Source organism: Hesperophylax consimilis, chromosome 26 (assembly GCF_061612785.1).
Source record: "Hesperophylax consimilis isolate HC1 chromosome 26, BYU_Hcon_1.0, whole genome shotgun sequence".
In the NCBI taxonomy this organism is placed as follows: Eukaryota; Metazoa; Arthropoda; class Insecta; order Trichoptera; family Limnephilidae; genus Hesperophylax; species Hesperophylax consimilis.
Window position 1 is genome coordinate 24701839 of NC_142861.1, and position 12426 is coordinate 24714264.

General features: G+C 35.6%; 1 protein-coding gene across 5 annotated transcripts in view; it reads right to left on the reverse strand.

The window, feature by feature from the left end:
* Nucleotides 1-12426, reverse strand: part of LOC149411351 (uncharacterized) — a 165017-nt gene that overhangs the window by 3295 nt on the left and 149296 nt on the right. For 3 of the 5 annotated variants that reach the window (XM_089647045.1, XM_089647044.1, XM_089647048.1), the window contains 2 exons: nucleotides 3723-3937; nucleotides 162-326 (listed from right to left, as the gene is read on the reverse strand). In XM_089647045.1, coding sequence (XP_089503171.1) covers nucleotides 162-326; nucleotides 3723-3937 — 380 coding nt within the window. Of the gene's footprint in view, nucleotides 1-161; nucleotides 327-2192; nucleotides 2339-3722; nucleotides 3938-12426 lie in introns of all 5 variants that reach the window. The other 2 variants (XM_089647047.1, XM_089647046.1) reach the window with 2 other exon arrangements.

Sequence of the window (12426 nt, forward strand, 5' to 3'; positions counted from 1 at the left end):
AACAAATCATTTTGGCAGCAAATTAAAAAATTACACATTTTAAGCCGTCATAAAAATTTTATGCATCAATATAATTTTGTGAAATTTTTGCCTAAATTTTTACAACACTAAAAAACATTTAGAATTCCCTAAGCGTGCAGTCAGTAATTTAGGATATTTACCTGAATTGAGTCCTTTTTCATGGCCAGCGGCCTGTTGACCCCGTGCAGTTTATAGTAGAGCCCGCACGCGTTGCAGACCGGCTCCCCGTGGGAGTTCCGACGCCACAACGAGGTTGTACTGGTGGAACAATTGGTACAGGATAGACCGGCGCGGCGAGAGGCGTGCTAAAGGGACAGAAAAATCATCATGTACTAGGGCAATACTGACAGTTGATAAAATAAGGAAAGCATTTTAGTAGGAAGGTTTTGAAAATTGAGTGGGAAACTAATTGAATTAAATTTATGTGATCAAGATTTTGATTTGATTCGAATCTCTCCATCAAAAGTCTGGGTCGTGAGCGTGAATTATTTTGTATACTTTACTGACAGTAAATTTGGTAACTAATTTCTAGTGACGGAAATTATTAGAGATTCTCACTGCCAAAAGTATTATTATGATTACTTTTTGGGTTATTTTGTCGTGTTGCACTTCCTCCTTCTTTAGCAAACGTTTTTAGCAAAGGACAGCAATCAGGCAGATTTGTAGGTTATGGTGAAGTGTGTGAACACACACTGCCCTGATGATGGACACTTGATTGTAACGCCACGTCCAAAACATTGTCTAAAAAGGGAGGAAATGCAACAAGGCATCATAATTCGAAAATGTATCACAATTCGTAGTGCCTTTCAACAACAAATAAATGCTATCAGTCAATCAATCAGAAATAGTCTCGTAATGACAGGAAAATACATCGAGAGATGCAACTTAAAATTTCCAAATTTTGGATGAGTAAGATTTGAATAAGATATGGGAAAAAATAGTTATGTTAACGGTATTTTAATTATACCTACAATTAGTGTTAATTACTACTGAGCCACTTACCCAACACCTATCCAAAATGTCCAATTAGTTAGCATGCAATTCCAACAAATAAAGTTATTACATTGCTTTGGTTAGTTCAGTTGAAAACTTATTTTATTAGTGTCAAGTTTTGGGATGAAGGAGGAATATGTAATTATTAGAAATGTAAAATAAACTCTATAAGTTTTTCTTTGAGATAATTCAACGATTGTTATTCGTAATCTTTGAATTAGAATATAATACTGATAAATCTAAACAAAACATAGGAAATAAATAGGTTGCAACTCGGGATCGAACCTAGAATCTCAACCGGGACAACGCATTTAATCAATAAGCTATTGAGACCTCAACCTAACCTAACTTAACCACTAAGTTATTTCAAGTTATGAAATTTTGTTTGTAGGTGATACAATTTCAATGAATTTACTGTTCAGTTTTAGATTATCTAATGATCGGGTAGTTTTCAGTAATCTTTGAATGAGTGGAAGAGAAATAATAGAATTTACGATGCTGCTTGCAAGGTGGTTGGTTGGTGACGAGACCTTCCTTGCATTTGAAGTAAAAGTGGTAACCTAGCAATTTCTCTAGACATAAAAGATACATATTTTTGAATTAGTGAAGAAGATAATGTCAAGAGTTAACTCTTAATGAAAATATAAAACAGACAAAGTCACAAAAAATTAACAGGTTACTGTTGCAACTAGATCCTCTGGTCTTATCGAAAGAGAAAGTAGTCCCGGTAGGACTAAAGAATCTGGGTTCGATCACTGTTCCAGTTGCAACCGATACCTTTTTTTATATGATTTGTTGACATTATTCTCTTCAGTGATTAAACATTGATTGAGGTTTTTAGATTGAGAAAATAGATTTTTTACTGATTAGAAAAAAAAAGGATCATAGTAATTGTTTAACCGGGAAGCGAACCCGAATCATCCCTTTGATGAATTCAATGTAAAATTATAGATTAAGAAACCTCGTTCGTTTAGTAAAAATCAGGAAAATATCTAATTAGGGACGCGCATTCCACATTTGTTGAAAAGCACTGCATCTTTCCTATGGAATTTGAACCGCTGGTAATAATGAATGCAGAGTTTGTTATTACAAGGAGGGAAGTTCGAGCATGAAAGGAAAAGAGCGAGAGGGAAGAAGGAAAGAAGAAAGGGGGAAGTAGTAAAGGATGCAAAACCTACCGATCTCCGACTGGACTTGGTCTCTTCCACGTGCAAGCCGGAAGAGGAGAGCGAAGTATTTTCCGCCCTGGCCGCCGTCACACCGTTATACCCATAGTAGCTCTTGTAGAATTCCGCCCCGCCCACGACCCCCTGCTCCGCCGCCACTGCAAACACACCCATACGTGAGATAGGCAAGAAGACAGGCAGATACAGGCAGATAGAAGAGAGAGGACACGAGAGTTAACATCAGAGAACACACGCGCGAGGCACTCGGCACGAGGCGGTACGAGGCGAGAGGACAGCGGCATTGAGACCGAACTACGATTGCTGGCGGCTTTTGGCTTTTAGCTCTTGGCTCTGGGTCACCAAGGAGGGAAGAAGGAATTCTACAAGATTACTGTGGTCTTCCAGTGTTGAGCGGAGAGAGTGACGTATGTACATTATCATTTGATGAGATCTCTTGATTTAACACGAAGATATTTCCTATTTTCAAGCTTAACCCAAGAAGTATCACCTGAAATTGACACAATTCATTCACAGAACAACTTGTTGCAGGTCTTTTGAAGACTTGATTAGAAGAAGGAATTTACTGTTTGAAAGATGGGCGTCTTTGGGTTGCATTTAACAAACCCACTGGACAAAGTCTCCCATGGTCCCGACAGATCTCCAGGTGAGCCCCGCAATCAGAATGTACATATATCACCCCCTACAACAAAAACATTCAACATAAGCATGGAAACTACAGACCGACAACATTTCTAGTTAGTCTTTCAAAGCACTGTTTCCTAAGGTAAGTAAAGCTAAACAAGCTAAGCAAGACCAAAAATGATCATTGAATCTGATGATTCTAGTAGATTTTGTTGGTACAGTGTCTAGTAAGAATTACTAAAAATGATAAATTAGTAAAAATGGAAGCTAAGAGAAGGATGGAAGCAATTTGACATGAATGGAATTGGTGAGAATAGTTTGGAAAGAATTGAAGAGATTATTAAGAAATGTATCTCAAACATTAGTGAAGGACAGTAAGTTTAGGAAGTGGAATGATAACAAACTATATCTTCTGTTGAGGTGGTTCAACCAGAAGGGGGGTTGGTAATTTTAATTGGGTGTGTAACTATTTGCACGGTGAAAGCAATTTATTCACACTTGTACGTTTTTTCAAAAGTAATCGTTTTTCTGAATGAAAAACTAACGTTGGGGTTTTACTGAAGGTAGTCAAGAGGTTTGTCAGTGAAATCTCCAAAACTTTTCACACTCAAGTGGAAAAATACTGAGAACAACTAAAAGACGGATGTTGTCAATCATTGGGAATTGAGATACCGGGAAACATTTGAGGGAGGCCATGTCCAAAGCTGGACGCCAACAGGCTTATGAAGAAAGAGGTTTGTAATAGTGATGGTGAAAGTTTGGTTAAGTGAGGTTAGGTTAGAATGGTGAGTGGCAGACTAAGTGATGTTATGTTGGTCGGTTGATTGGATAGTTAGTTAGGGGGGTTGGCCAGCATTCGCGAGGTCTCAATGGCAAACAGTGTTTGGTTGTTCCGCGTACATCTGCGGGCTGAGGCGCGCGTACCGCCGGGTGCCTCACACGTACCAGCCGGCGCGGCTGCTTCACTAACGGCCGGTTCATGCCGTTCATCTTGTGGTAGAGTCCGCACGCATTGCACAGGTAGTGGCCCGTTCCATCCCTCCTCCAGAGAGGGGTGTGAATGGCTCCGCAGTTCACGCATTCGCGGCCCTCGCTGAAGTACTCCGCCACCTCGACTAGGGACACATTCACCGCATTACACACCACATTGATCAATAATGCGAGCGAGGCTGCATGGCTGTTAAATTAATCATCGATACTATCACCAGACATCATGTATAACACGGTGACATAGTTATATAGTTGCTGGGCGTTAAAAATTTGCTAAAAAATTAAATTTCTTAACAGTTGCATTAGTAAGTATCTGTCACCTTGTCGCAATAATGTTCCGTGCTACAAGCTGAGAGACATATCACTGGTTACTCATACAAATGAGAGTCGCTTTCGTGAAACACGGTGCAGCCTCGATTAATACATATGATTGTCAATTAATATCTTCTTTTTTTTCGAACAACTATTTCACGAAACTCTACCCATTTGTGAACAGATCCATAATATATTTAAAAAACACAATATTCTTAATAATAATTTATATATGCTAGAAAGAAAATAAATAATAATTATCATATGATTAAAGTAAATAAAGACATATTTATTGGAATACCTGCGTATTACCTACAGCGGTTCAAGAACAACTCGGGACAGTGACAATTCAACACAAATTTTAAAGTGAAATAAAGCCAACCTCACATAACTATTAATTTTTTTTTTAAATTTCTTATCATGATTTTATATCACTTTTAAAAATTGTATTGAGTTGCCACTATCCTGAGTTGCCCGGTTACCTCTTCAGCTCGATAGTTATAGCCGTGTCTTCTGCGTCAATATGTTTTCAAAACACCCGACAAAAATAATTAAAACTAAATATTAGGGCAGTTTTGGCTTTCCGTGGTTGATGGAAACATTGTCGGATGTTTTGGAAAAATTTTGTCGCAAGAGATCAGCTTAATGGAACAAAAAAGTTTTGTTAATTAATTAATGTAACATCAACTTGTACGGAACATATCTTGATACAAAAATAATAAAAAATATATATTTGCAGGATGGGGTTTATATACAATAGATTTATTATAGTAGGTAGGCGTGCGAAAAAAATTAGTTAGATCCTCATCCGCCCGCATGCACAGAAAGAAGAAGGCTGTAGATCTGTAATACATATTTATGTATATTATTACATTGACTTTGCATTGTGCAGTATTTCATACAACTTGAGATGAAGGTACCCTTACAATCTTGATTGGTTAGCAGACAAAATGTACCTGTGTTTATGAATGAGTTCAAAATGTTTGCCTTGTGTTTGTGAGACAGGTAAAATTAGCAAGCGCCATAAATTAGGAGATGGCGCTAGTTTTAGGATAGACGTCGGCGCCTATCCTTTACTGTCCTCTACTTCCGGTGGCCATAACTGGCAATAAAGAAGGTTCTAAGGGGATGTTCCTGACAAGATATTTCCGAATATTTTAATGACATCTAAAACTGTCGTTTTTCTTGCCTGCAGTTTTTCGTTTGGCACTTTATTTTAATAACATCTAAAACTGTCGTTTTTATTACCACTTTGTCGTTTGGAACTTTATTTTAGAGGTTATACCTTCAGAAACGCTTACCTCTTGGCTGAGCTAAAAAACTATTAGGTATTTGTGGCCTAATGTCATTTTTGCAACTAAGCGTTACAAGTTCAATCCTCAGCTAACTAAGCCCTTCATCATTGCACAAGCAACAATTTCAGCATTATGATGGAAGTAGTTAGAATTCAACAGGCCAGATGATTCACAAAGCAAGTTTTGTATATATTACTGGCAAATTGGGTGTTATTTTAGTCAATTATAACTCCTACTAACGTATTGGGATTATGATAAAATAAACTCCTTATGGTTCATATTGCGTTTATGTTTAAATTCGTCTCATTAATCAAGGAAACTTGTTACTTGTTACCAGGCAACCAGCACAACTATATATTTAATTTAAGGGGGAAACTTATTTAGGTATATAATATTATGTATTTAGTTTAAACGTAGTTCGGAAAGGAAGTGTGCGCGGCGCGGCCAACTGATAACAAAACATGTCGGTGCGCAAGTCCTTCCTGTCGTATTTTCCTTCGCTTGGACAAAAAAACGTGTTGCTAAATAACAGTAGTTTATTTCACATTAAATATTTTTAAATGCGAGAAACGGCATGTTGGCTTCCTAACGCTGATAAAAGCTTGCTGTATATAATGAAAAATATATACTTGATGTACATTTCAGCCAAGCGACAAAACTGTGCCTATGTACAAACTTACATGGAATCGTTAAAATTGTATGTGTGCTGAAAGGTCTCAATCTATTATTATAACTATGAGTAAGGAAACAATAAACATTTTAAATCTGCATTGTAAGTTATGTGTAATTATTTTTGTTATTTTCAGATGACTTGAAGCTATTTTTAAGAATCCGTACCTTAAAAAACTGCGCACAGCTCCAGAGAGACATAAATGCTATCGTGGTATAGAGTCATATTAACAAATTAGGTTTTAACTTTAAGAAATGCGCCATAATGTGCTATACTAGAGCAAACATTGTGATTTATTTCAACTATAGGATGTTCCAATGTTCTCTTAAACATATTTCTGAATCGAAAGATCTGGGAATAACCTTTGACCCACACTTAACAATTCACGTTCATATTGAAACGATATGCAGCAGGGCTTTGAGAATGCATGGAATTGTGCTATGTAACTCCAGGCATTTCTGCAGCTCTGCCGTGGTTCGCTTGCTATATTTTAGCTTTGTACGTAGTATTTTGGAAAGTGGCTTAATAATATGGGGACCCGGGAATACTACGTACACTACAATGGTGGAGAAAGTACAAAAGAAGTTTCTACGTTATCTTTATCTTAGAGACTTCGGGTACTATCCCTGGTTATACCCATCAGCCTTCCTTTCCGGAATGCTGGGTATCGATAGTCTTGTCAACAGGCGGAAAGCTGCGTTGCTGATGATGGCCTATAACTTGTTGAACGGTCACATCAACAATCCAGAAATTTTTAATAAAATTTTATTTTACGTCCCTGATAACTTCGCAAGAGCGCGTAAGCACAAACCATTCATTCTTCCGAGATGTAGGACTAACTTACCATTAGCATTGCCTCTCGGAAGAATGATAGTCCTTCTAAACTCACTAGGCTCTGACATCGACATTTTCCATTTAAATCGCTAATTAGGCAATTATGATTGTATATTTGTATAATGTATCTTTGTTATTGGAATTTTTTATTCTGTAAATATGCATTTAAAATATAAATAAATAAATTTCTGTGAGTGTTGAATAGATAAATGATAATAAGAAGATGAAACACCTCATGGCTTCGAGCAGGATGCAGTATGCAAAGATTGAGATGATTAATTTATTTATTTATTTATTTATTTTTCATGTTCTCCGTAAAACGGTTATTCACCAATACATTATGGAGAAGATTACAAATTAGACAAAAAGTATAGCAAAACACATAAAAAGGTCAGTTTCACTACTTTGTGACATACGTCAAAAGATAATTGTTAAACTGCCTGTAGGTTACGTTAAAAATGTCGATGGTCAATGCAGACTCGTTGAGCAGTTCAGTCGCTCTGTTGACTGGGGCGTTCTGATAGGCAGAAGTCCTCGCTTTTGGAGCATAAAAAAGGGTATGGGACCTTCCACGAGTATACTTGTCTGGGACATATAAGTTAATCTCTTTCAAAATAGGTGGATTATGTATAGTTCCAGAGATTATCTTAAAAAAATGTTTTCCTAAAAATATTTTTCGGCGGGCTTCTAATGTATTAAGATCGAGCATTCCTGCTAAGAATAAGGATGGATACACGAAAGGGTAGTACATATATTCCCTCATATATAGGTAACGCATGAATCTCTTTTGTACTTTTTCTATTTCGAGAATATGGTTTTGCTCAAAAGCAGTGGCGGTTCGTGGTCTTTTTAACAGGGGGTTCAGAAATTCAAGAGAAGATAAACATATCTAATTAAAATTTACTTACTGTTGTCCTTCGTCAAATAGTCGAATACGGCAGCAGTCACACAACTTAAATTAAGTTAGTGGGAGGGGTACCTACATATTATTGTTTTTAAATCACTTTACACTAGACACAAATATTAGATAATGAGAAAAGTTTTATAGGAATTAAATTGTTTAATGTTTTTATAGCACTCAATGTATGTTGCTAATTATTATTGTTTTTTCGAGAAGAATAATTTCGTAGAATATATAATAAATATTTAAAACATAAAAAAAAACAAATAAAGGTGGCACGAAATAAATTTACTAAGTCTACTTCAATAGGTAGTAGATTTGCAAATGCCATAAGCAAACGGTTGGAGAAATGCAGAAACAAGAAAACAAAAATATGTACAAAAATGACTACAAAGTTAAATACCATAATATAACATAAAAAATAACACTTGCTTCCCTATGGTTCAAAGGTCGACCGCGAAGTTCTCGGGTTTCTTCGGTTACATTCGTCAATGTTCGGAGGTCACGTGATAACATAACGCGTGTTCGGCGCACACAATTTGTCTTACTTTTGCAAAGAAAGACCAAATTTTGTATATGTCACCGTCATAGGATCTGTACCGGCTAAAATTCTTTTGTATGAAGAGTTTGGCGCGGATTTCAACTCGCACAAAATTTGGAATATGTATCGTATTTTTCGGTGGCGCGGGTTTTGAAGGCGAAATTTTAATAGCGTGCTATCTATAATGTGCTTATATTATTATAAAACAAGTTTGTTTTATTTTCTCATCTTTTTAATGGGGGTTCGCCGCACAAACGCACTTTAGAGAAAACCGCCACTGCTCAAAAGGGGCCCAAATAATGGAGCTATATTCCAAGATACTGCGAACAAGTGCTTCATACGTTCTTCGGATTGCGATCCCGTTGGTAAATGATCTTGAATTACGAAGAACAAATCCAAGCATTTTGTTGGCACGGGAGACAATATCAGATATATGGGATTTTAAAGAGAGATTTGCTTCAAAAGGTACGCCAAGGTCTCGAATCTCATTTTTACGTGTTAATTCATGTTTATTAATGTGGTAGGGGAACAGGAATTTTAATAGACAACCTCCAATAAGAAAAAAGCGCTGGAGAAGCTGACATTTAGTTGTAAAATGTTTTATGATTTCTGCACGTAAACTGTTAACTATTTTGGTATAATTCAGTCTCTACTTTCATATAATATAATGCGCTGGAGATCATGCCTGAATACTATTATAGAACCAATGAATATTTCTCAAAAACTAAATCTTAAGGTTATGTTAAAAAAATTCAGTAATCCTACACAGTTGTTTTCGGAATTTAATGTTATGAATTTAAAACAACTATTTATCACACAAACGCTTTGCAGATTTTTTGACAATATTTTTATTGCAAAAAGAAGGCAACAAATTCGTACTAGGAGAAATGGCTCTGATTTAAACTTTGTGGCGATTCACACTAAGTCTTCATTTGGTCAAAGAAATTATTTGTATCATGCTCCACTTCTATTTAATAGCCTTCCAGAATACATTAAGTCGTCTTATTCCTTGTGTACTTTTAAAAATAATGTTAAATTATTTGTGCTAGCCGAGGATTGCCAACATTTTTTCATCTTTGTCCTTTAAATTAATGGCATAATATGTTGTATATGTATATTTTTTCATCCTTGTCCTTTTATAGTGTAATACTTTTTTTTCTTCTCTCTGGTCCTTTTAAAATTATTAGTTTATTATATTTTTTTTACAGTCAAATATCAACACATGTTCAACCTAAATGGTAACTACATTATACAGGGTTTTCCAATAAGAGGTGTTATTTTGAATAGCCCGCTATTTCGGTAGATGTTACTTTTGAAGCTGTCATTTTTTGACATTTGATAAGTAGAAACTACGCCATTAATAAAAATGGAACGATACACGCTTCAGCAACGCATTGAAATTATTAAAATTCACTTTAGTGAATCAAATGCAAATCATCTTTAGTGATGAGGCCCATTTCCACCTCAGTGGCTTCATCAACAAGCAAAATTGTCGCATCTGGAGCTCAGAAAACCCAAGAGTTATTGTTGAAAAGCCTGTTTATTCTCAACGTGTGACTGTTTGGTACGGTTTATGGTGCGACGAAGTCATTGAACCTTACTTTTTTGAAAATGATGCTTGGGCAACAGTTACAAATTCTAACGTAAAAAAGATTCAACATAAATAAACAATACCTATCCCAATCCCTGGTACAGTAACTCAAGTAGTGAATTATTAATGGCCAATTATTAAAAGTGAGACATAAAATTACAGATTCCTTAAATGTTTCCTAAAATGATCATAATGAAAAATGGCTCTAGTGAATAAACAATCTGGCACTAACCACAGATTTTTTTAAATTTCATAATTAAAAGAAAACTGTACCTAATAAGTCGGTGTTCTTGTACTCGTAACACTGTATCTAACTTATATTCATAATTTTTTTGTTTGTGTTCATCATAATAATATGCTTTCCCGCCAAAGTAGACAATTTTTAGTTGTTTCCCTATTAAAACAGGAACAGAGCACAATTCATGACAAAATTGCATCACTAATTCAAAATATGCATTTTGACTTGTCTACGAGTAGATATAGGACATCGGAATATTGAATGAAAAACGATTTCGAAATTGCATTAGGTATAGACACTGGAGTAGGTAGGAACTGTATCTTGACAATAATCCGGAAAAAATTGCATTAGGTAAGGACACTAGAATAGGTAGGTACTGTAATATCTTAACAATAATCCGGATAAAATTGCATTAAGTAAGGACACTGGAATAGGTAGGTACTGTAATATTGCCATTAATCCGGTGAAAATTGCATAAGGTATAGATACTGGAATAGGTAGGTAACTATTTAGGGAATAAAATCCCGATAGGAGAAGGCATCAGATAAAATAAGAAAGGGTATTGGAGCTACATGATATTGAGGAAATCAAGATCACACAGATGATATTATTGAGCCCATTTGAGTAATGTATACCTCCCACCGAGCAGAAGAGAGAATTATTGGGGATTGAGTCATACAGTAAAACAAGAGACAAAAAAAGGTGAAAATTCTTCAGATTCCAAGACTCACAAATGCAGTGAATTCAAACATAAATATCCTACGAAATTTTTTACATGCCTCGAACAGTTTGTGGTCACAAAAGGTGGGTGCATTTTAAGGCGTTTAATTATAATATCACGAAATATTTTTCCGTTATTAGAAACTTAATATATAATTAACTTTATGTACTAGTTATAAGTCACTAGCTATTAAACATAGTTATAATTTATAAGTCTAAGTGATAGGAATAGATTTAATTTACATAAATTAAGTTGTTAAGCGTCCTTGAGGTAATTTTCTCACGAAACGGCGCTATATAAATAATACAATCATTATTATTATTATGATGTCGGAACACGTGCTCATCAAAATCGTAATATTTTCGCATTTCGTCAATATATATTATCAAGAAGAGTGCAGATGCATGAATAAGTTTTCCGATATATTAGGAATTTACTAAATACACGTAGTTTGGGCATGTACAGCGAATGAGCAATAGGAGAATATATGACGCAAAATATAGGAAGACATGGGACGATCAAGTGAATCAGATACTTGAGTAGGGCCATGTCAAGAGTCAGAATAATAGAAGAGTATGTATGAATGTGAATGAAGCAAGGATTGTGTATGCGTCCTCTCTGACTACCCCTGCGGATAAACAGCGTGATGGTTAGTTAGTTAGTTTAGGAATTTACGAAAAGTTTATCAGGAAAGCCTACAATCCCATTTTTAACTAGATTACCATTATTTTGAAGTGATTATTAATAAATTAGAAATACTCATTTTTCTTCGTGCAACTCAAAGCGATTATCCTATTTTCTTGCATAAGATATCTATCTACCATAATAATATGTGCACGCGCCTTGTCTGGATCCTAAGATAATTTTAATGGATACTGAAAAATAATACAAAAAAATAGTGAAGACAAGTTACAAACCCCTGAAGTGACAGGTAGAGGTGACACCATAAAGGCATGGCGCCACTCACCAATAAGGCCTCGTATTACTAGTCTATTACTGCAGTGCAGGTACTGCCTAACTAACTAACCATGGAGCATTTACCCAGTTACCTGAGCAATTCCGGATTTGAAACGCTGTCACTTTTGACAAATTTTATTGCCATTTGACACAATTCTGCACTTGATTTGGGACGAGTGGGAAAACCCCTAATTTGGTGATCTTTAGAACACAGGGAACACTTTGCACTTTATAGGTAATAAAACTATTTTAAAATAAATAACACTTGTGTATTTTGAAAGTGCCATTGATATTGCACCGTCAAGGGGCACTAAGTAAAGCTTTGAAGCATTGAAGGAAGACATGGCGTGAACTGTTTGAGTCGGGCCATGTCAAGAGTCAGAATAACAGAACAGTATATATGAGACCATATATGAATGTGAATGAGGCAAGTAGTATGTATCAATATCCAGTTGATTAGCCTTAACATCGTCAGTCTACAATTAAAACAGAAATACTAATGATATTGCTTAAATCATGTATTCCATCAAAGCCTTGTTCTGAAATTATCTTTA